Genomic DNA, 24514 nt, shown 5'->3' with positions numbered 1-24514 from the left:
CTCATCTGAATCTAGGTGGAGCTCCCTTCCTCCCTCCCTCCCTGCCATGTCCCTCCTGATTAAAAAGCTTTTCTCAAACATCTGCATGCACGCTTGCAGGTTCCAGCACTCGCTTTCCAGGAGCTTTGCAGAAGCACCCTTTGCTTCGCATTGTTGAGTCCGTGGCAGAGACGGCCACCCTCATCCTGCCAGCTTCCCCCCGCCCTGGAAGATGGTGAAGTACGGCCTCGACTACACACGATGCAGATGGATCCTACCCCTGCTCCTGGGCATAGGCGTCATCTTCGGTATCATTGCGCTGGCGGGCAGGGGCTGGCTGGAGTCGCAGACCTTGCCCTATGTGCACCGAGCGTCGTTATGGGAGAGCTGCAGTAGATCTGATCAGGGTGGGGAATGGAGCTGCGAGTCCCTCATGGGTTATGGTAAGCGCCTGCAAGGGTGGCGGGGAGCAGTCTCTGAAGCAGTTGATCACATCTCTGAGCTCATCTTCCCTCAGCTCTCCTAACCGTATCGCCTAATATCTGGCATTTATATATGAAGTTATGGGCAATGGGGACTGTCACTGAAATATGTCAAGGCTTTTGACTAACAGGATGAAGAAGAAAAATGCCCTCACCCCTGTGCAGAAAGAAACCTGGTTGCTTTAGATCATGGGTTGCATAGTACAAAAAACCACACATGGTAGTGTACCAGCGCAGAAAGTATTACAGCATTTAAGGTTTTCTTTGTCTCTTAGAAGAAGCTAGTAACCTCTTCTCACTAATCATGGCTTTCCAAAACTTAACAGCTACCGCTGATCAAATGTCCAAACAGCAAGTTGCGTGGGTAAGCCTGGCGTTAGTGTGATAAGCCAGTCCTGAGTGCCAGCAAGAAATGTGGAGGTAAAAATGTAAGATGGTAGGAAGATATTCCAGGGAGTGTCAGGCTGCAGAATGCTGCTCTGAAACTGCTCCAGTGGGTGGGTCGTGTGAAAGAGTCTCCATGTGATTATGAAAGAAAGCTTTAAAAGATGAAACGATTTCTTGTTTGTACTGAGTTTTGGTTAAGTATGCTATTAAACATGTTGACCCAGGTGCAACCTTCAGCTTGAAAAGATGTAAACCATTGAGTCTGGGAGAATAGGCCAAGAGAAGGACCGCTCCAGATGTGCCCTCTTTCTTTTTTTTTTTTTTTCTCTATATATCTGCTATTGGCTGCAGTCTGAAACAAGTTATTGTGAGTGATGGGCTGTTAGCCTGAGCCAGGAGGAAAATTCAAGCGTTCTTACAATTTATGCTAATGCAAATTAAAAGGAAAATCATTTTCTCTAAGTCTCAGAATCTCAGCTGCTCTTGTTGAAAATGAGCATAGAAACACTTGCAGAAAGCAGTCTCAGGGATCATTTATTACAGCTTTTCAAAATTGTTCCTGAAAGTTTATAATCTACAGTCAAACTCTACCTTCTGTGGACAAAATTCAGCTGTAACGAGTTAATTGTAGCAGGCCTCTGTGTGCGTAGGGCTCCAGGACAAGACTGGCTCTGTTCAGCATCGCGCCCAGTCCTGCCCTCAGAGCTCCTGTGTCAGCTGTGTGGCCGGGCATAGATCAAGGCAGTTTGCTGCCTCTGGTACATGGCGCTGGAGAGCAGGAGAGAGATCATGATGCTTAGCAAAGGGCTTCTCAGTCCTGAGTTTGCATGAAAAGTGAGCCCTCCTCCTGATCTCCAGGTTAGGCACTATCTGTGTAATGAATGCCGGCTTTAACTGGACAGAAAATATTTAGAAGTTTCACCTTGCTTCTCTTGATAATACAAGAGAAGTTTCACCTTTCTTCCAGGTCCTACACGGTTGGTTGTTTGGCATTTCACTTCCTTCCTTAACCTGCCTCACTCTTACATGCTTAAATTCTGCAGTTGTATGCACAGTTTCCCACTGGACAGCGCCTACAGACAAACTAGGCAGGTCATCCTCTATGTGGACTATCCTGCAATGTCTGGGGTTGCCATGAATCACATCCACAATAAGTCCAGCACTTCTAACACGTTAGAAATGTTGGACTTAGTACACAAATGCAGAATATTCTCCAGCACGTACATTGGAGAGTCAGCTGATGCTTCTGAAAGCATTAGAAACGCTGTTCATGTGCTGCATGACTGCATTATGCTCTCAATGGGCATGCATCTATCATTTGACCTCTTCAAGCTTACTAAATACCCAGAAAACCTAAGCAAATCCTCAAAATCCTCCTGGACAAAATTTCCAGGTGGAAAAGGAAGATATGTCTGGGACAATGGAGTCATTTAGTCAATGGGAGAATATGTAAAGGCTGTATGTAAAAAAATGTGTGCATAGGCCAAGTGACAGTGGATTACGCTGTCGGGCTTCTGCCTCTGCAAGCTTATGCCATTACAATGTAGATCTCGGCCATTGCAGGGGTGGGTTACCCCTGACCCATAAGAAAGCTGTAGTCTGACCGTTAAGGATGCAAACTCATGTCACTGTCCTGATCCTTTCCAGCCCCCTCCTTCAGACACCTTCTCTCCAGAGGTGGGATGTGTTCAGACCCAATCCTGTCCTCCAGTTTTTCTATCATCCTGTCCTTGCTCAGTTGGTGTGGGGTTGGGATTTTTCTTCTGGGGCTCCTGCCTTTCCCCACACAGGGTGCAGGTGCCTAATGCTGGTCTTGGATTCCACCCAAAAGACCAGGCCACGAGACAGCATCTCACTTGTGAGCATCCAGGTCTTCTGTTGAACCTGGTTCTACCTGCCTCAGTGCTGAAACATAGGGTTTTAATAATTCTGGGATTACATTTATCCACACTGCTCCAGAAAGGTCATAGAAAACAAGCATGCAGCATCACGTTCTGTGGGATGTTTAACTTTGTATTGTGCCAAGTTAAACACAGTGCTGGATAAACAAAGTGTCATTTCAAACCTTCCCGAGCACAGAGACAAAAGACGTGATGTAAACAGAAAAGACAGAAGTGTTTTACATCTTTCTTGAGACGAACTCTCTCTTTCCCCCCTCTATTCCACAGTTCCCATCTCCTTTCCTCTGGGCTTTACTCTCAGCTTCCCTGCCTAATCTGCCACAGGCTGGGTAGGTTCTGAAATTTGGTCTTCCTGTGGGGATGGTTTCACTGACATATGTGATACGGATGTGTACCCCAGCAGCCGCCAGCAAATATTCTCAACATGACTTGGACAGTGTAGCTATCTTAATCCACTACAGACATCTTCATCCTATCGTAATTAGATATAATTATAACATTCTTGCAAGTTGTTCAATATAATGTGCAAATTCAAATCAAATTCTCCACCTGCAATGTTTGTAATTCCCCTTGAATCTCTGCTGTTTGGCTTAACATATCTATATAAGGTTGAATGTTTCATTGGTTGCACCAGTGGAGTTTGGGGGTCTCTGAATAGTTGCTTAAGCTGACAGAATTCAAAACCTCACAGGGAAGGCAAGATGCCTGTACAATATTTTTTTTTTTGAAAGCAAGGAGAGTAACTCCACCAGTGCAGTTATCTTCTGTGAAAGCATCTACACACTCTAGGTCTTTTGCAAAGCTTATGAACTCTGTGGAAAGTGAGAATGTGAAGCGTTTATGCACTCTGTTATCTTCTCCAAGAGTCCAGATTTTCTGCTTTAACCATATGACACTCATCTAGACTTTTTCAGAAGTCTTTTGCTTTTCAAGCATATGTAGCTCAAATAAATAGACCTTTCCAGGAAAAAATATCTCGTGCATTAGGACACTTACTAGAAACGAATAGAGTTTAGGATGAGGGACTGAGAGATGCAAACTGTAACTCTGCAACGTTCTGGCACTTGAAACAAATAAAGGTCTCAAGCCTATAACGTGCTTGAACCTTTACAAAGACAAAGACTTTTTTGATAAATAATGAGCACAATGAGGAATGTGTCTGTCTGGGACATGGCTGAGCTTGCAAAGAAAATGCAGAGGTTAAATCCCTTCATGAAGCTGGCACAGCACTCCTTTGTTTTTCTTGATTTTTGGCTATATAACCTCTCTTGAACAAGGTGTGTCTCACAGACCTGAGACACTTTTTCAGTGTGTAATTTATTCCACTGCAGACTTTGAGATCTTTAAACATGTGTGGGTTTGGTTGGGAGAAAATAACTGATTTTATTTTACTAGTCCCAATGTGATGCACAATAAGATGAAAAACTCATGGCTACACTTGGCCCACCTTATGTTCCACCTGGCCCCGCAGCTCTTCCATGTACAGATGCTGCCATCAAAATAACTGCAAACTTAAGGCTCTAAATTTAGGTTGCAGTGGTTGGCTCATTTTCATGGTGCAAATAGAGATCTTGGGGAAAAAAAATCAGGAAAAGGCATTTCCACATGACAACTGGAATCCAGTTCTTCAGTTATTTTCACATCATACTATTCACTTACAGCCTTTTCCTAAGATGTGTGGAGGGTTTAGTGGCTGTGGAGATTAGTGGAGGGATGAATGATTTTGCCATCTGGAAAGTACACCTTCCTGCATCTTGTCTTCCAGGCAAATAATGGGTAACTATGTTCTAGCTCATTCCAGTTTTATTTTGGTCCATGAATATTAATGCAATACTACAAGATAGGATGGCTAGTATAGTATGATTATAATGGACAAAAAATTACTTCATATATGGCAGCAGGTATGTCTACAGGATAAGTGAAAGAAGGGAATGTTGCAAAAGGTAGTATCTTCTTGAGAAAAGAAATATTCTGCTTTAGTCTCATAAGAACTCCACTGAGGAGTAGATTTTCTTCCCTGTTTTGCCTATATCAGGCTCTTGGGTCCAGAGAATCTTTTGCTATTGTGAAGCACCATTTATTATTCTGGAGGAATAACAAAATGGAAATCACTTGCTAAAAATCCCCAGCTAATGATAAAACAGTGAGGCACACGGTGTGGTCGGAGCAGTCTCTGAGCAGCAAAGGACCTCTCCCGGTACCACACCTACCACTGGCCTTGCACTGCTGGCCTCACAGGTCTCCCTCTGGAAAACTAACTTCTCCAGCAGACCAGTGACTCATCACACCCGGGGCACAGGACAGACCAGGCACCAAGTTTCCCCATTGCCACGCTGCCTACATAAAACTGTTTTGCCTTCCCCCATGTTCCCATCACATCTGACAGTCAACACCTAATCCCAGGCGTGGGGAAGCCCTCACTCGCCTCAAGCTGAAGCGAGTGCGCTGAGCAGAGGGATGGGCTGGGAGACAGCCCCTCTCAGCAGGGCCTGGGAGGAGAAGCAGGCTATCCGGGCGGCTCTTTGGCATCTGAGGGTGTCTGCACGTAGGAATAGAAATGAAGCAAACAAGCAACTGTGCTTTTGAAACAGGGACCAGCTCAAGTCATGGGGCCTTTATTGCAGACTTTCCTTGAAGACAAGGTTCCACACCTAAAGGCTTTCACAATTTGCTAAAATTCAAGTAGATTTGGAAAAGCATCCTTGCAACTGGGAAACAAAGGCTGGGGAGGTTTCTGACCAGTCCAAGGAAGCCCGTGGCAGGGCCCAGGATGGAGCCCAGCTCTATGCTCTGTGCATTGCTTGGATTACAGGGCAAACCTTGACTCCTTTGACACAGGGTGAACTGAGGACAAAAGCTTGTTGCTGTTCCTGCTGCATTGTAGCATGAAACAGTTATATTTATATACGGTGATTGCCTGTAGTTTTAATGACGGTGTATAGAGAAGCACGTAACTTCCTAAGTCATCAGCCTCCTAAAAGTGTAATGTTACCTGGGACTAACCAGTGATAAATGAGATTACAAGATTAGTTACTCAATAACGTAGAATATTCAATCATTATTCAAAACTTAGAATGCTAGAAAATACAGGCTCAATTAAATGTATATAGTAATGAAAATATCACAACAACAGTATATTTAAGGAACTCTGATGCAAGAAAGAACAAATTTCATTTTTCTCCAACTTGTAGGAGACACTCCGTTGTTACTAAAGAGGTATAAGAGAAGGGAATCAAGCCCAGAGCATTTAATTACCATGGCAATTTTCATTCCTCATCTGCAATCGCTAACATGCTTTCCCTTATAATTTTAGGGTTTGTCCTTTTATATGTTTAGTGGCAGATTCATTTAATCAGACTCTTTTCTAAATAATAGTTATGCTCTTCAGCAATTAACTCTACAGAGAGCAATTGCAGATGGCATTCCACTGTTTATTATCCAACCTTCCTTTAATAATTACAGTTAAATTGGGTGGAAAAATAGCAATTGTGTGGAGGATTCTCATCTCCTCATCAGGAGATATGAACTGCTGGTGTTGAGGACTTTGTGAAGATCCTCAACACTTGGCATCATCAGGACCTTAAGTCCTTGAGAGAATACCATTCACTCACACACACAGAGGAGGCATCTTTGCTGAAAATGTATGGAAACTTGTGGCTAAACTCTCATTTCTCTTCACCTCATCTCTTCCTCTAGCTTATTGAGGTAATCTGATACAGCAGGGCTATAATAACCTCTCCATAGTCTGAACGGTGATAAGGGCTGCAAGATGGACTTCGAATTCCACTGTAGGGTTAAACAGTCAGGTTACTTAAGCAGGAAAGGAGTTACGCGCAGGAAAGGAAAAAAACTTCTCAAAACACTATTTTTTCACATATCCATACCACTTCTCACTGACAGCTTGCATTGTTCTGAGCAACCTTGAACACATTGAGCCAGTGAGTATTGTAATGCCGTGTTTCTTCTTTGTCAAGTACCATTACAAAATCTCTCATCGGTCAAAAATTCCCAGGAACTCAAGGTAGTTTGTGGAGTGACGATGGTAGCCTATGTCCCAGAGGTTTCTGGCTTCCTTCTACTGGTACTAAATAATGCTTCAGATCACACACAGTCTTGCTGAGTACTAATCTGCAATTGAATACATCTAATGTCACCTATTATGTCGAATATGCACACTGTGCCCAAATTAGGCCCCAAATGTAGGAAGTCTCTGTGCAGTTCACTAACAACCCCATCAGCAACAGGCAGCAAGCGATGAAGACTTTCAGGATGCATTGTAAAAGCTATTTCATTCACAAGAAGAGCAAATAGAACTTATGATGTATTTTATGAGCACAAAGTACCACTTTTGCTTATATGTTGGGGTTTTTCTTTTGCAAATGGTAAAATTTTGCTTCTAACAGAAAATTAGATCCAGATTCACAGCTGCTCTCTATCAGAGAGAAACTCCCTAGTGCAAAAGGCAACTTTCAGCAAGGTTTCAGAACAAAGTTTGCTCACAGCATGAAAACTGTGGATCAAGAGTGAGAACAATACTTGGTGTATATGGAAATGAGATGTAAATTCAGTGTTCTTCAGCCTCAAATGGCCCTAGAAATATAAAGCTTAAAAAGAGCTTTTTGGAAAGACTCCACTCTGCTGTTTCAATTAAGAGTCCTAGTTCATAGCCTGTGTTATCATGGAAATTGATTCTGTTTAATTCACATTAAATATTTTAACCCACCTTTAACTCAGGGGTAGTTAGGGGACAGGTACATCTTGCTTCTCTGATTAACTAAGCTTATGTATATGGACTGGCTAATCAATACCTTACCTGTTTTATTTACCTGACCCTCCCAACCCCATATACACATCCAAGTGTAAGTAATCCTGCTTTAATTTAAAATAAATAGGAAAAAATAGGAGGAAAAAATGTTAAAGCATTAAAGTGTATAAGACTGAGCTTTAACCCCGAGATGTTCTCAATGTATGCAATGTTCTCAATGTATGCAACTGCTTCTGAAGAAAATGTGAGATAGGGGTACTCCCTGACTCTTTCATGAGCAAACCTTTAATTCTGAGGCACTCTGTGCACATTATTTTTAATAGCTAACTTACTCCCTTGGTGCTCCCTTTGATGATGGCTTTATGCCCTCTGCCACTTCTGCCTCCCTAGCGCTAAGTAAGCATCAGAGAGCAGCCCTCATTAGTACAAGATTTGCAGAAGCCAGCTTCTAAGTCAAGCTTGTACATGCCTGGGCTTATGTTGAGATGAATTTGAACCACTCCCTCAAGATGTAACTGCTCCTCCCCTTCAAATTCAAGTCGGAATAGCTTCTAAGCTGAATTGCTTACCTCAGTAAGAGAAGAGGTTTGCAGAAGTCTGGATGAGGGCTTTGCCTGAATATGTTTGTGAGTGAAGTCAGTGGTGGGGAATTAATAGGTTTTTGCTTTAAAGGAGTTAAGGTCCGCCAAGCCAAACTGAGCTATCACTTTAGCACTAAGCTATGGTCAAGACACTGTTTTCTGCTAATATATACTGTGTTTTACTAATAGATGGCCTATGCATAAAGGTTCTTTTCCTTACTGTTGTCATTTAAAATCATTACTATGGGGTAATTGTCCTAAAGTCCTAATCCTTTCTCGTTTATATGGGACCTGCTACTAATCACCAAGAAACTTTTGCAATGACATTATCTTAGTGTGAACCTAAATAGGTCATTCTCTGCTTCCATGGTTGTCCCTTAAGTAGTGGCAAGCTAAAAGCTGGTTCCTGCTCACATAAAAATGACTTGTGTGTTATGAGATAATACTCTGTTATTAAATGAGAAATCCATATTAACCGCCAATGAATTCTAAAGAAGTAATGCTAGGGGAAAGAACGGGGTTACCAAAAAGGATGCCAAACAGAAGGACCAAAAAGTTTGTATTCCACTCCAAATGATATAAACTCACACAAAAAACCCCAAAGAAAAACATCCAGTATTGACTCCCCACGGGAAAGATATTCAGAGAATGCAATTGTTTTAAGAATGATCCAGATGCAATGAAGATAGAAGCTCAGAGAATAATATACATCCAACCATGCCTTTGATATTTTTTTCCTCGTTTTATTCTGTTCATAAATTATCCATGACTAACATGTGATTTTCTTCATTTGTATAGCCTTCCTTTGAAATTATTTTCAGTCAATAGCTTTCAGTCTGCACATACAGTTTATTCATAAGAAGCTGCTTTTAATATTTTCTGTTTTATCTTGGCTGTATACAAACACATGCACACTGGTATTTTCAATGGCAGCTCATGTGATCAGCAAACACTTGCAGAGATTTCAATGCTCACTTGTTTTCAAAAAGAGCACAGAAATTTCCTGTAGTTGGCATGTTACAGGATTTTGCATTGTCCAGCGTTGCACAGATAACATGGGGAATCCAGAGTCCTGGATGACAATGGCTTGCATGTACACCGACAGCTCATAACCCTTCAGCTGATAAACTGAGATGTGGGTTAATGAGTTTGATAGTCCATCTTAAGATTCAAGCTAAGGAGAACACATGTTCTGCTGCAGACATGCTCACTTTCACATGGAAACTTTCTTGAGGAGAACAAACCAAAATGAAATGGATAAAACCTGGCCAAAGCAGTTCCTTTTCAAAGTGAAGCATGTGCTCTGCAGAGTTTACCACACCCTGATGAAGAACGTCAGGTTGAGAAACCTTAGTGAGTTCAGCTTTGTTTCCAAAATAATACTCTTTCCCTTTAATCAGAGAGACGTAAAACAGGTTGAGCTCTGCAAACTCAGCCTAGAAACATTCTCATTACTTACAACACAGAGATGAATCATCATCACGGCAGATTTCAGTTCTTGTAAGAATTGCTTTGCAAGACTGTAGCTAGAACTGCAGGGTTTGTGTTTCTTTCCCTTGCTGGTATGAAGGATAACAGAGCAAAATATGTCTGTTACATTTTCTTCCCCCCCCGCCTGTTTCTTTTGAATGAAAGCTATCCTTCCTAAAATTGCTGCGCAATTCACTGCAGTGGCTGATGTGTTAAAATGATCAGTCAGCAAGAACCTGTAGATAATTGTTGGTGTCTGCGAGCTGGCGGTAAACATTTGTTTTTCTTTCCAGTGCTAGTTGTGTATTTAGCTTCAAGCCAGGAGGAAAAATTGGAGATGTATGTTCTTATTGATCAGACCAGGAGAAGTACTTCTGAACTCTCTGGGGTTCCTTCCAGAAAAGGTCACCCAAAGAGAGAGACTCAGTAGTTTGTGTGGTTTGGGGGTACCAGATCAAGAAAAACATCAGAATGTCATTGTGAATGTTTTCCCATGTTTTGAACCACATACACCACAAACACAGAAATTTGTATTTGTCATGGGGGAAGTAGACTTCACATGCTATTTTCAAGGCACGACAGCCTCTTTTTTGAAGGCACCGTTTGGAGCATGAAACATGGCAGGCTAAGGAAAGGCTAGATTGGGTCGTTCAAAGTTTTGGCTCATTACTGCTGAGCAATGAAGCTAATTTCCTTACGTGTGAAGCACAGACAGTGTTTACACTTGTGCAAACTGGAAGGTGCAAGAGGGAGTAAAATCAGGAAGGCAGGAAACTGAATGCAGTCTTAGTCCTGGATCTCTAATGAAGTCCATCAGCTTCCCTATAGCTGCAGTCAGCAATAGGATGTTCAGGATGTGTTTAGACGGTGCAATACAAGAGGTAGCCATGCTACCTCTAAACTGAGTTAGCTTTAATAGCAGAATAATAAAGCTGCGTTATTATTGTATACTGTCTCAGCTAATTACTGTGCTCATAAGCTACAGTGAGCTCTGTACTGGCATGGGTGGGCTCTTTCTGGTCTCTAAATTAGCTCAGGGGACTTCTCACACAGCAGGGGGTTTTAGAAGGAAGGCACTTATTTTCATTTTCCAGTAGTCACATACTACTGCATTCACTGTGGGTAGTCCGGACTCTCACGAATCATTGCTGATTGACCTACAAACCACTGTAAACAGAAGCACTGTCCTTGCTCTGCTTGAGATAGGCATGAAAACATGGGTTCCTTTTGCCTGTTTGGGGTAGCAAGGCTTTGTTTTAAGACAAAATTGCTCAGAAAATTGCCAGCTAGAAGGAGTTTTCAAGAGCAGACGGTGTGTAGCTTCCTACAAACCCTTTCATAGTGTTCATTGGCATTCTTTCAGCTGACAGAGGAGCTGGAAAGGGGAGAAATAAGACTGGCACGCAAGCGTTACAGGATCCTGCTGGTATTCAAGCACACTCTTGCGTAAACACACATTTCTTTTCTAACAAGCGCATTTTAACTCTTAAACAGCCAAAACATCACTGCCATTTTTTGGGGCTGAGAAAACAGATCTCACAAATTGCTGAATATTTTCACAGACTCAGCTTGATGTCCTGTAACCTGCTGCTCCCTCTGTTTCTATTTTTGATTTGATGGCAGATGGACTAGATCCTTTCAGCTTTCAGCTGCCCTCTCTCTAGAGTCAAGTTTACTTTCAGTTGGTGTTGCACCTGTGATGGTTCTTTGGCCTGGAGTTCACATTTTTAAGAAAAAGCTTTGCAGTTAGAACAATTTATTTATGCTTTTGCTTTATGTTAAAGCAAAAAAACCCCACAACATTGGAAGATAAGAAAATATTTGGGACCAGATTAGTCACTCGCTTGTCAGTGTTTTCTGACCAATTTAATTCTTCTAATTCTGGCATTTTTAAGGAATTGTAAGTCTTACTTCTATTGCTAAAGACACTAAGCTACTCTAGTGATCCTGGCTGGCACAAGGAAAAATAAACGTCTTAGATATAGAAACAGTTGCAGTTATTCCTACACAAAGCTTTTGCTACCATTTACCCTAGAAAAGTAAGGTGTTTGCACACTGTGGTCTTAGACTACTGATAACTGGTACTTTTATAAAGGATAGATGAAGTCAAGGTACTATTCCTGAAAAAAACCCCGTAGTGACTCTTCCATGCAATCCTATTGCCTTACTTGGAGCTGTGTGTTGGTTTTCTTCCAACGTTGAGTTAATTTTTTTTCTTTTTTGTAGAAGTGAGAGTCACAAAATTGGCTGTTAGGTGATTAAGCAATGCCTCCTAAAGATGTAAGCATCGTGCAACAAGCATGTCTCTTCTTGCCATATAGCCAATGCCCGGCGGGCTGGGTGTGCACCCAATCTACTTTCATACAGTCACAGCATTTGTAACACTACTTCAGGAAAAACACCTGGGCGAGCCCGGTGGAGGAGGGAGACGGTGGCATGGGCAAGGTGACACCGCACACGGCTGTGGCCACCAGGCACCACGCCCTGAGCCCCCAGCCCAGGCGATGCTCCCACCCCGGGGGACGGTGCTCTGCCATCAGCTGCTCTTGGGAAGCAAGGCTGAGCTTTGGCAGACCGTCTGCTGCCCACAGCAGTGGTGGTGGCAGCGGGTGACACGACACCCCCAGGTCTCATGGTGCCTCAGCACTTCCTGGGTGGGCAGCTGCACTCTGAGTCTGCTCTGGAAAAGGACACCCCTTTGCCCAGGAGTTTTGCACCTAACCACAACCAGTTGTGCACCTAACAAAAAACATCACTTCTAGATGTCCTTCTCATTTCACGCTTCTGCCAGAAGTTACTGTATCCAAGAGCAGTGAGGTCACCGCTGCTGAGCAACTTCTCTTATGGCCAGGTGCTCCTTTTTTTGCTGTTTTAGAGGGGTGGCAGAGAGGCTGGGAGCAGGAGCATCCTCAACAGGGTAAATAGAGCTGTGGCAGTACGAGAAATTCCTCTTCCTGGCTGTTTCCTTTGATACTCTGCCTGAGGTGCTGCCCTCCCCCCTGCACCTCCACATTGCATACTCTACCTCCGAGCCTCCTGTAAACTCCCCGAGAGAAGAGTTTGGGCTAAAATACTGTGCTAGAAAATGAGATGTAGGCACATTTTTGCTGTCCCTTTCAGTCTTCTCGGGCAGCTGCCTGTTCACAGGAAAAATAATACCGTTGAAAAGCCCTGTAAGCAGACAGAAACTTTTTGGCATAAGGAAGAAAAAGGACCTGACATAAAACTGAAAATGGCGGGGAGCAGGGATCATAAAGCAGGGGGGGATGGTGAAAAGCAAACAAAAAGGGAAATGGGTTTTGATAGGCTGATGGGAAGAAAAGTAGAGATGGAAAATCCTGATCCATTTTTCTAGTCTAATAGCAGAGGTGGTGTGGGGCCTGGGGGGAAGAGAAGTTGAGCACTAAGGTGTCACTCACCCAGGACAGGACGGTGGCTTTCATGCCTACCAGACACTGGCCAGGGGGAAGGCAGGACACTTTGCATTTTATTACTTGCACGCTCGAAGCAAACAAATTGGCAGGTTACTGGGTATCAAAAATCTTAACTTACTCAGTTCCAGAGGAAACTTTTACTGAACAATGTGCACTGTGTTTAAGGTGAGCTGTAATTATCGTCAGGATTGTTTGGGCTGTGATAATTTTTCAGTACTGCTGCTGTATATATTTGGTTAGAAGCCGACACCTTACAAATGCATAGCGTAGGCGAGGGGGTGAGGTCTGTAGATGCCCAGCAGACTTTAACTGCCTACTCCATCTACACAGACAATTTAAAAAGTGTCAAAGTGGGCTTTTTACATTCAGAAGAGGAGACACCTTGATCTCTTTGAGCAGTAGTTGCCCCTCAAGACTTAAAATATTGAATAAATAATATTTTTCCAGTTGTTATGCCAACACAAAATGCTTTGCTCTGACATGTTATAACATAAAGTTATATAATTTGAAAATTAAAGTATTAATATCCTGAACAAGGTTTTCAAAATGAAATGGCTCTGACTTTGGATCAAAAGCAGAGGTCAAATTTCCCTACAAAACAGATTCCAAATTTTTAGCTCCATTTAGGACACAGAGCTAAGCAAAGGCTGAAAAGGCAGAAGCCACTGAATTTTGACATTTGTGGACTATTGCCATACCTTTAAATTTGCATGCCAGAGCGGTAGTGCTTGTACAAACACTTTTTTTTAAAGGAAGGATTTAATTAGTTTCAGGGACAGTGTAATTCTCCTAGTCCATGCAAAATGCTGCTGTTTTTACGGCATCTGCTGAGGTAATGACATTTGTTATTGAAGGAGAGTGTCCATTCTTACATCTTTACAGTCATTTTTATCTCAATTCTTCATTGATAAATCTAAAGAGGAAGCTTGCATGCAAGCCCCATTGCATTCTGTACGAGAGGTCAAAGCTGGCGTTTTTATGCATTCTGCACTTAGTGAATGATTTCACGTGGAACTAAAATGTTCACCTATGAGAGGAGAGAAAGCTCCCATGCTTTCCTTCTTGGGATCTGACCTTCTTTTCACATTTGTTTAAAATCAGCCTTTCATTATAAACCAGAGAAAAACACTGCAAAGGATTTTTTTGTTCCTTTCTAATGTATCTTCCTTCTGATTTCAGCTTGGGGAAGAGCTGCTGCTGCCACATACCTGGTCGGCTTTATACTGCTAGTCATCTGTTTTGCTCTGGCCATCATAGCATTTGCCATTGACACACTTCGGTTCAACTTCATACGCGGGATTGGAGGCTTGCTTTTTGTCGCCGGTAAGGCAGTATATGAAGTCAAGTTTAGCTGGTGCAGGTATAGCCGTACTAGAACTGGTATTTCCCTCAGCTGATTCTATACTCAAGTCTTTGCCTGTATGCACTTGAGCTCTCTGTGAAAAATAATACAAAGTCTGTCACGGCAGTGGATTGATTTTCAAATCCTCCAAAACATGGGTGGGTTTAGCTACAGGTATTATGGAGGCACCAACGTGATGGGTGTTAGCTTAAACATTTTTTGGTTTCTCCTGTTTCTTCAGCTGTGTTCTCCATCATGGGCCTGGTCATTTATCCAGTAAAGTTCTCAACTGAAATTGAAATGACGGGAATCAATATGTTCAGCTGGGCCTACGGCTTTGGCTGGACCACCGCCATTATGGAAATATGCTTGGGATTCTTCTTCTGCTGCCTTCCTAACTATGAAGATCAGATCTTGGGTAATGTGAAGCCCACATACTTTTACTCTTCCCCGTAAGCACCAGTAAAAATGCGTTCTTATTCCAGCGATATCTGACAGACCAGCTACATTTTCCAGAATATTGCCATCGGATGTTAGTAGAAAAGGCTGGAAACTTTTCAGATGCGTGTAGAAAAACGATACTGGCATTCTGCAATAAAGTTATCATCTACTCTATTTTGGACCTTCATATCTGATGTGGGTTGGTTAGATAAAGTCTAAACGTTAAAACCCCTTGTGTTTCCTCATTCATTCCCATGAGTGGGGTGTATGTGGATTCCATTGCATCTTAAATGCATTCATATTTCTAATTCAATTCAGAAAAGCTTTTTAAACTGCCAATAAACAAAACAATATATATCATTTGCCTGAAGGAAAGCAGCTCACAAAAATCCCATTTTGTATGTATCACCTTTAACCTGAAGATTTTGCACATTTTTCAAGAAGCCAAATACCTTTATCCACTGACTGCCAAAGTAGTAAATTAGTCAGCCAATACTTCATAGCTTTGCTTCCATTTTTCATTCATTCACTTAAGCCATAGGGACAGGGTAAGAAAAGGATGAGAGAAAGCCCCCTACCAAAGCCAGCATCTTGACTTTTACCCATGCATGTGTAATGTAGTTATTCATTTCTAAATATTTGTAAAAGTAAGCAAGGACCATCAGTAAACCCTTAAAAATCCTGGCATGCTGTTGCTGGGGCCAGCATAGAGCGGGCAGAGGCAGAGGGGATTTCAAGCCACCCCTGCAACCTACAGACCTGGTTTGAAGAGCCTCCTGGTGTGGCTTTCTTCATGGGCGTCTGCCTCTTTCATGCACTGTATCAAAATCTGTGGCTTTAAAAAGCTCTGTTATACTGGTCCAGCTCTTTTATCCAGCGTAGAAAGGTCAGGAAGGACTTAAGCAGAGGTATGATTCCCCTACACGTCAGGAGTTGAGCTGGAGCAGTGTGAGTGTAGGTATCAAGCATTTGTTAAAAGGCCCCTTTTTATTGGTTTGCTGTTCATAAGTATTTGAAAAATGGAAAGTGTATACTGTCCTATGTAACTGTAAAATGCATAAACACCCCTTACCAACTCATACTAAGGCTCTCATAGAGAAAATCACATCATAAAACACCTTTCAGTGTCTTATACTCCACAGTGCTGCAAGCCTCAATATATTGCGAGCAATGAAGTATACTCAAGACTCTGCTGGTTTCTGCCTTGTTAATCCTAACTGTATAATGTTCCATTTCTTCTCTTAAGTGAAAAAATGGATAATTTTGCTATGTGGAAAAAGAAGTCTCATAGAAATCCTTAGCTACAGACGATTATTAGCTTGCAACACATCTGCAATTTTGTAACTATGTGTACTTTATGAAAAGTGCCCTGCCAAATGTTCTTTACTGCAAAGAATGAGAGGTAGAAAAATTTTTTTAGTAAAACCTCTGGGTAGCTAAAATTAATAAAGGCACAGGACTTCACCTGTTTTTTTGAAGCAGTTAACTCCATTCACTTTTATGGAGTGTTTTCTAACTTTGATCAATAAACGTGAGAGATGTATCAGACCAATGGGAAGAGTATATGCAACAGGGAATATTTAGACAAGAACTTGCAAATACATTAAGAAGATGTTTCCTAGCTGGAAGGAAATTAAAATGAAATAGAGTTGAGAAAGCAGTTTGTATGAAATGTCTTGCAATTCTTTGTGTAATATTATCTGTTCAGGAAAAAAATGACCATAAATCTTTTCATTATGCTTATTATACCTAATAAATGATGGTATCTATGTATTGTTTCAAAAATGAGTCTTAGCTTTTGTTCTTTACCAAGCGTGGGGAAGTGTGGAAGCCCCCAAAGCCTCCTCTTCTCAGGCACCACCTTGGAGCACCTGGGTACGCTGGCTGGATTTTGAGAGAGGAGAGTAACTTACAAATCTAGCATCACAGCAGCTTGTATTATTCTTCAGTCCTATTCTGGCTGTCTCCTGAGGCCTTGTTCACAAGCACATGAGAGTAGTGGACTTGCTCTGTTTGCTTATGGGCTCTGTGGTGTCAAGTAACTATATGGAAGATTCTGTCCTATAATGTGCTACAGCTCGTTTTGGCATGGAGGGTAACGCGCTTGTGTTCACCGAATAGGAAGCCAGTGTGGTCCCGCACGATGTTTTTGCTCCAACAGATGTGGCAATCCCCTGAGGAAGCTAAAGGGAACTTGAGCAACCACTGATAGTATTTACAGTTTCCTTAACATTAGCTGGACACTGACCCAACATCTGGAGGTGGGGAAAGGTGCACAAAACAAGGTTTAGGAGTGTGACTCTAACTTCGATGAGAGAACAGAGCATAATTAAAGAGCAAAGAAAATCTCCAGCGATCATCCCCCCTCCTCCCTCCTCTCCCTTGCTGCTCTCAGCAGCTTCACCACCTCCTCTCTCTCCTTCTCTTCCTCTTCCTCCTTCTCCTCCCTAAGGGCGACAGAGCAGTGTCAGGGCTGGTGGCTGTGGCTCTGCGGGACGCAGCCCCAGTCCCCATTCCCCACTGCCACTTCCCCTTCCTGGGAGAGAGGCGGAGTGAAGCACCTTTGCTGATCCCAGCACAGCAGCAGGGACCCTAGCCTGGCTCCCTGCCCCAGGCCCCCACAGGGAAAAGCTTTCTCTAAAAAAATGGAGGGGGTTGGGTGGGCATCCAACAAGCAGAAGCATCACAGGGGCTAGAGCTCAAGTGCCTGCCTTTAGGTTAGTTTGCTTCCAGGCATGCAAGGCCAGTTCACCACAGATCCCTAGAAAAACACATCCTAAAACCTGCGCCAGAAAAACAGTGAGAAAAAGTATAAAACTGTTGTACAGATCCCAGTGCTGTTTCCTGTGACTGCTGCGACAGGGGAGCACGGCAAAAGCAGCATGCAAAACGCAGTCGGTTCTGACGGAAAAGGAAGCTGAATCCAGAAGCCGAGGATGTGCCTCAACTAGATTATTAACTAACTAGGTTATCAACTAGCTAGGTTATCAACTAAATCATTAAATTAGCCTACAGCCAGGTCAAGTAGATTATTAACTAACCAAACTGTTAGATTAATTTGAGCTAAGTCAGCATCAGAAAGTTTGGATTTTCAAGTAAAGGGGAAATTAGAGGAAGAGAAGATATCCCTTTAGTTCTGCATCTCCGTTCGGCAGGGTTCTTGCTCCAAGTCTTGCCTATAAGAGAAAAGGGCACTTAACCACTAAGAGCAGCACAATAAAAGACTTAAAGTTTCATTGTGCCCAATGGCAATGCTAAAGAGAGATCAGGAAAGAACAGATGTCTGCAAGATTTGGCTTTTCAGAACATTAGGTCTGCTACAATAGAAGTAAAGACTTGACTGCCAAAAGCATTGCTGCTGTTCCCGTCAAATTAAGAATTAGGGAAGCATCCTCCAACAAACACATTTTATCTAATTCAACTGTACTACTGAAAAGCGAGGGAAAAATTATGCTGAAAACAAGTGGAATGTCAAGCAGCCCTTCAGGTACAAACTGAAGCAAAAGAAATAATAAAAAATTCTACTTGTAAGTTAGCATGTTCAATTTAATTTCTGGTGTTTCTGCCAAAGCTTGTATAACATGTGGACATCTTGGTCTTCTAAATTTTCTCTGCAAATATGTCCATATTTCACCATACATTTTTCAGGCACCTGCCATTTGGTCTTAAAATACAGCCTGCTTAATCAATAATTCAAATGCAATCTAGTTTGCTACTGTATTAAAGTTGTGCATATTTTGTTGTATGAACTAATGCTATGAGTGAAGTTTTGACCCCGCTGACATCACTTGCAAAACATTGATTGATTTTCTTGAGGCTGATTTCATCCTTGAAGCACAAACCCTTTTTTTACGTGTGCTCAGAATCAATAGTATCTCTATGGGATGCTCCATTGATTTCAGCAGCTCTGTTTACTTCTGGAGTAGGACACTGGTCCATACAAGGTAAGAAAAAAGAATTGCAACAGACAGGATCATTCCCAGAATAAAGGACAATTCAATATGTGTAAGATTAGCAGAATCTGGGTCATAATTAAATCACATTTTGTTAGATACACAGCATGATTGCAGTAAAAAGATTCATCTTTCCTTTTGACACATTGCAGTTGTGCAACAGTTATTACTTCTTATCATTCAATTTCTTGGAACAATTCCTTGCACATTTCTATATTCAATGGATTTGTGTGTGCTCTGAAGATGAGTAGGTTTAAGAAAAGAATGAAACAACCAAGTTTGTGATAAGGGAGAACAGAATTGGCCCATTTTTACACTCCGTCAGAAAGCAGAAATCAAACTGTCTTGCTAGAAGGATAGTGAACTGAACAACCAAAGAGTTACTTCTGAGTCATATCAGAAATTCAAAACTGAGAGTTGAAAGACTGCTATATAGTTAATAATGGGGAAAGAGAGATGAAATCACGTGGATCTTCCTTTATCTTTTTCTTCACTGTCAAAATATTGCTTTTGCCAAAAATTCTGGTTTCAAGAAAAAATTGTTACTCTGGTGCAGCTGCATAATAATGTCTAAGCCTAAAATTTATGTGCAAAGTTCTTCCGTGCTAAGTGCCAAAATCAAGAAAAGCACCTGGATAACCTTATGGTTGCAGATGGTTCTGATGGGGTCATCAGAGCTGTTTACATAGATGGCTCCTTAAGTGACTTAACACATTAAGGCTCATATGCCCATCTACACACACTGGCTAGTTCCACAGATTTCCTGCGTATGAAGTGATGTAGTAAATTTTTTCAATTTTGCTTTTCATTTTTTATGATCAGAGTGAAAATGTGGGTGCATCATAGAATTTTGCATGTGACTTTTTGTACAGGAACAACTTTCAAAATAGTTTTACTATTTATGACAAATGTGGTGAGAGTGGATCAAACTGCCCTCTCTTGGGTAGCTTTTATGATACATCCTTTGACTTGTGCCACTGTTTGCCTAAGCCATCTGTTTTTCTGTAAAAACTGTTTTGTGAAAACCTACTCTAATGATCCTATCAAACTGAAAAGAAATTATATTAGGTATCCATGGAGAACCATGGATAAGCATGGAGAACCATCCATAAAGCACTTTAAATAGCCCCTGATTGTTCAAATGCGGTTCAGAGAGAGAGATGTCGCCTGTAGGATTTTTCCACAGAATAGCGTAAACCCAAAAGAAGCAGATTCACCCAACTATTGGCTGTAGACCTGGGTTACATGCCCAGCTCCTCATTTCTTACAAAGTAACTAGTGCCCTAGAGCCTTGTCCTTAGCAAAACATCAAACAAATAAGTAAAATGCAAACCAGAAAAACAATGAAGGAAAAATATCCCATAAAGGCGTATACATATACACATACTTTGTATCACCAATTAGTCTACAGTTGACCTCAGTGTGAATGAGGATGGCCCAAAGTTATGTAAAACACATTTGGGTTTGCACTGTTATTTCCAGTTTTCCATTCTTTTTTTCTTCCATACGGAAATTTTCTCACCTCACTTCTGTAAAACATTACTGCTTTTTGGTAAGTGTCCCAATTTTACCACACCCTGACAAGCACACCCATGCTTGCCATGATCATATCTGAAGCTTATACGAAGTATTAATACAACTAGGCTTTTATCCCTTAACCCTCCCTCTTTGCTTCTTAAATAAAAGGGCTTGAAGTAATAAAATCTTGCTGACATTAGGCAAATTAGAAGAATGGAAGATTTTCTCAGGCTGCTGTAGAATTAACCCTCAAAAGAAGAAAGAAACAAGAACTGAGGTTCAAGAGAAAAATCCAGTCTAGTGCAAAAATGGTATCCCAAAATCTACTTGCAGTCCTGATGGTAAAATGGTTTGGGGTGATTAGCAGCCAAATTACTTTCGCAGGCCCCCCTTCATATGAGTGTGTACTCTGTGCTGCCTTGCATTTTTTTGCTGACATCAACAAATCTTCTGGGCACTGGTTTCTGCGTCCTCCTGTATGCAGAAGGAGGAGCTGCCCATCGCCTCTGCCTCCTACAGCACCCAGGGAAGGGAGCTTGGGGGGAAGCCCAAAGGAGTCATTTGGCCCTTGTGTGATAAGGCTGGTGCCTTCATGGCAGGACGGGATGGTTACCCACCTGAGTGGAAAGTTTGCCTCAGTTTTAGCCTACAGTCCCAAACAAGTTACTAGCAAGTTGAAGCTGCCATTTTATTCAGCTGAGAGGTTTGTGTGTGTGGGCAGATGAAGGTTAGAGACTTGGCGACTCACAGTGGTTAGCCCAAGACAGAAAAAACTCACTGTGTGAGTTTTACAACCTTTCCTTAAGATACTCCCATGTATAATACATGGGAAAAGGGAGGGAACAGACACACCTATTTATCTTCGTAATTGTTAGGCCTGGTGCTTCGACACCAAGAAATACTCTTTGGATTAGTAACAGGAGGAAGAGTACAAAGAGCTGAAACTTTACACTTTGCCCTGAGTCACAGCACAGGTGAGGACCTCCTGAGTCACCGAGCGCTGTCCCTGGCTATCAGAGAAAATCTCTTATCATCTCGTTCATTGTCTGATCTCAGCTCTGCTTTGCCATCCATCTTCCATAGGAGGCTGATCTGAAATATCATCTGAGAGTTGGCCTGATTTCCACCCAACGTGTATCACTAGCCAGATGACAAGAGTACCTTTCCCTCTGGCACGGCCTATGGTGATACCCAGACCTCACCCTGGGGCAGCATCGTTGCCTCTGAGTTTTCCTCCAGCACAACGTCTTGTTTCAACTGCAAGAACTTGCATTTTGTCTGCTCCATCCCCTTCAACAGATCCTTCCCCAAGCAGCACACTGCCTTCCAAATCTGTGCTCCTGTCCTGACTGCTGTGTCACTTCCCACGACTGCCACTCTGGATAATTACTGTCATCTCCAGTAGTGTCCTGGGCACCCTTCAGGTCCCTCCTTTCTCTTGCCCAGCCTAGAGCACAATTATTCTGAGCTGGCCACGCAGCAGCCAGATGGGGAGCACTCCTCACCCCGTCCGTGTGAGCAGTCTGGAGGGGAGCCTTGCTTATCTCTGTGGCACCTAGGACAGCATGAGGGAGCATTGCAAAAAAACCCAAAAAGTGAAGAACGAGGTAAAAGCAAACTTCTTCAGTTCTCCATCTGAGCAGTTAAGACAAATAAGGACACAAGAACTGTTTGCTAAAACACTTTTTGCAGTGGTGGACTTGAAATGACATGTTCTGCCTTCACTTCCCAAGCTCCTGAGGGCACTTGGGAACCGTGGTGCTCGCAGGAATGAGTCTTTTAAAGGTTCAAAGAAAGCGGGAGGGTTTCTTCTCCACATAAATTTCCACCTCCTCCTAGCGATACAACTCAAAGTTTGCTCTGGAACCTACCACGGGAGTGTAACTAACACGAAGCAATCAAACCGAAATAGCTCCGAGGAGGAAAGATGGCTTCAGGCATCATAGTGGGTTATCACCTCCTATATATGATATTAATTTACATAGAATATTACACAGACCATATACAGTGCATGTTTTGGGAAAGGATGCTTTGTTCTAATGTATTAAACATTGCAACAGGTGGGGTACTAGCTTGGATTAATATTGGAAATGGGGATTGATATTCAGCAACCTCGTGTCATCAAAACAGCTCCAATCTGAGCTGTGTTTATTTGTAGCTTACTGTGTAAAAAAAGCCAGAAGTTTGGTATTAAGTTTGGGTAAATGATTGATTCTTTAGGGCATTTTTTGGTTTCTTTTTATTTGGCTACTTTCATGAACTTCAGCCCAAAACAAAATATTTATTTCAGCTTCCTTCTCCCAGTATATTTTTTCCAGATTTTAGAATAATAAAATTTTGAAATGAAATATTTAAACTTTATTTCAAAAGTATGCAGGTACGACATTTTAGTTGTTTCATTTTTATTTTATAGTGCATGAAAATATTCACAAATGACGAATCTGAGAGTTTAAAGTCAAGCTGAGATGTAATTTGCTTTTTAGTGAATAATCTATTTGCCTCAGAACTGGCCTGGTTCTGCTGTTGTAAATACAGTAGCTGTTTTGCCATTAAAAACAGTAGCGTAGCTAATGTAAAGCTAATGTAATCTAAAGAGATTCTTTCTTTCAAGTCGCTAGCGATAACGTACAAACAGCATGTGAAATGCAGAGAAAGGCATGGCTTTGAAGGTTATCAGATGAGAGATCATAGAAGAATAAGCCAAGTTACAGATGACTGGGCTTGTACATGGGCTCCTCCTCACTTACTTACTCGCCCGGTTTTGAGAGTCCCTGCCAAGTCAAACACAAACATAAAGACTTGTTGACAGCCTGTGAAAAGCATTTGGAAGGCAGGGAGGCACTGCAGACAAATGCCAAATAATTACAGTGCTGCTGCCGTGCGCTCCTGCCACTAAAAATGTGACCTGTGCCTCACTACAGCTCTACAGATGTTTCACTTTCCTTACATTAGGAAGCTTCATTTAGTCTGTGTTAATAAAATGAAGATGTAGGCTGGCCTAGCGATGAAAAAAATGAATGAACTAACATGCAGGGGCCGTTCAAAAAGGGAGTGCTTGTGTCCGTCTTACAGAGCTTTATCATCGTGCTTCCTTCTTCCCTCATGGCTATGATAAGTAGTGCTATAATTCACCTCTTGTAAGCAAAAAATATGAATTGATACCCCTCAAATACCAATTCCCATCAGGCTTTGGGGCTGCCAAAATACTGTATAGATGCAAATAGTAGGCACCTAGAGTATCTACTCACATGAAAATTAAGCTCAGCATGAAGCAGTTCATCTGGGCAACAGAAAGCCTCTGTTCCAGCTTTAGGGCAGCCAGTGTATTTCTACTGTCCCAACAGGTTAAGAAATACACCACGCAGTCCCAAGAAGCTGAATCGGCAGAAAACCCTGGGCCGAAACGCTGCCGATGAGACATTCAGTACCAGTTCTTGGGCAGAAAACGCCCCTCGGGCTAGGGCTGGGTTGCTCCAAACCTCCTCGGCAAAGAGGCAGGAGGCACAGGCGGTGCTGTCATCCAACACTTGGTGCTGGGGAGCAGCTCCTCCGCAATCGCTGGAGGGCAGTGAGACAGTTGGCAGAGAAGCCACCACAGCACTGAAATTAAAGTTGCAAGCTGCTTTCCCATGGCAGTGCTGGGACATAGCATGCTGCTTTATAATTATGTTTTAGGAGCCTCCGCCCTCTTGCCCTAATTGCCAATTAACAGTTGTACCCTTCCCAACAGAGATTGCAAACACCCTGCAAACAGGGGGAGGAGGCCGGGAAGGTCCATTCTGCATAGGTCAGTAGCAGGCGGCAATCTGGAGAAATTACTTTATGTCACCACCAGCAGCTTCTCAGCCCTGTCGCCTAATTAATTTTCTCTTGTAGACTCACTGACAGTATGTTTAAAGCCACAGGGAAAAATGGACAGCGAGTAGAATGGAGATGTGGTGGAAATGGAAGGATAGGGGAAACTGAGACGAGGCAGCAAAGCAGCGGGATGCAAACTCTGCAATGCTTCAGCCTGGATGTTATTTCTATTGTCAGCCAACTGTGACTTGTCTAGAGTGAAATGCTCGACTAAACGTGTCAGCAAGGGATGTCCTTTGCTCTAGTTTGTTTCCCTAACCGTATCTAGATGTTAGATGGTGTCTTCTCCAGTAGGGCTCCTCTGTTTATCATAGAATAGAATCATAGAATCATTAAGGTTGGAAAAGACCTCTAAGATCATCGAGTCTAACCATCAACCCAACACCGCCATGCCCACTAAACC

General features: G+C 42.4%; 1 protein-coding gene across 2 annotated transcripts; it reads left to right on the top strand.

Moving 5' to 3' along the window:
- On the top strand, positions 1-16567 carry LOC143158139 (p53 apoptosis effector related to PMP-22-like). 2 transcript variants are annotated; one of them, XM_076333693.1, is made up of 4 exons: positions 1-15; positions 100-422; positions 14179-14322; positions 14583-16567. In XM_076333693.1, the coding sequence occupies exons 2-4, from the start codon at positions 212-214 to the stop codon at positions 14795-14797; spliced, it is 570 nt and encodes a 189-aa protein (XP_076189808.1). In that variant the 5' UTR covers positions 1-15; positions 100-211; the 3' UTR covers positions 14798-16567. The 2 variants fall into 2 exon arrangements, with proteins under 2 accessions (XP_076189808.1, XP_076189807.1); XM_076333692.1 differs by lacking the exon at positions 1-15 and having other exon boundaries at positions 64-422.
- Positions 16568-24514: the final 7947 nt, after the last annotated feature.

Source organism: Aptenodytes patagonicus, chromosome 3, assembly GCF_965638725.1.
Source record: "Aptenodytes patagonicus chromosome 3, bAptPat1.pri.cur, whole genome shotgun sequence".
NCBI lineage: Eukaryota > Metazoa > Chordata > Aves > Sphenisciformes > Spheniscidae > Aptenodytes > Aptenodytes patagonicus.
The sequence above is the reverse complement of the archived record's forward strand: the minus strand, read 5'-3'. Positions and strand labels throughout refer to the sequence as shown.

Bases quoted from the DNA above. Each gene is read 5' to 3' on its own strand.
- LOC143158139 (XM_076333693.1), top strand. From the start codon at position 212: ATGGTGAAGTACGGCCTCGACTACACACGATGCAGATGGATCCTACCC. The intron at 423-14,178 runs GTAAGCGCCTGC...TTCTGATTTCAG, and splicing joins CGAGTCCCTCATGGGTTATG to CTTGGGGAAGAGCTGCTGCT. The intron at 14,323-14,582 runs GTAAGGCAGTAT...CTGTTTCTTCAG, and splicing joins AGGCTTGCTTTTTGTCGCCG to CTGTGTTCTCCATCATGGGC.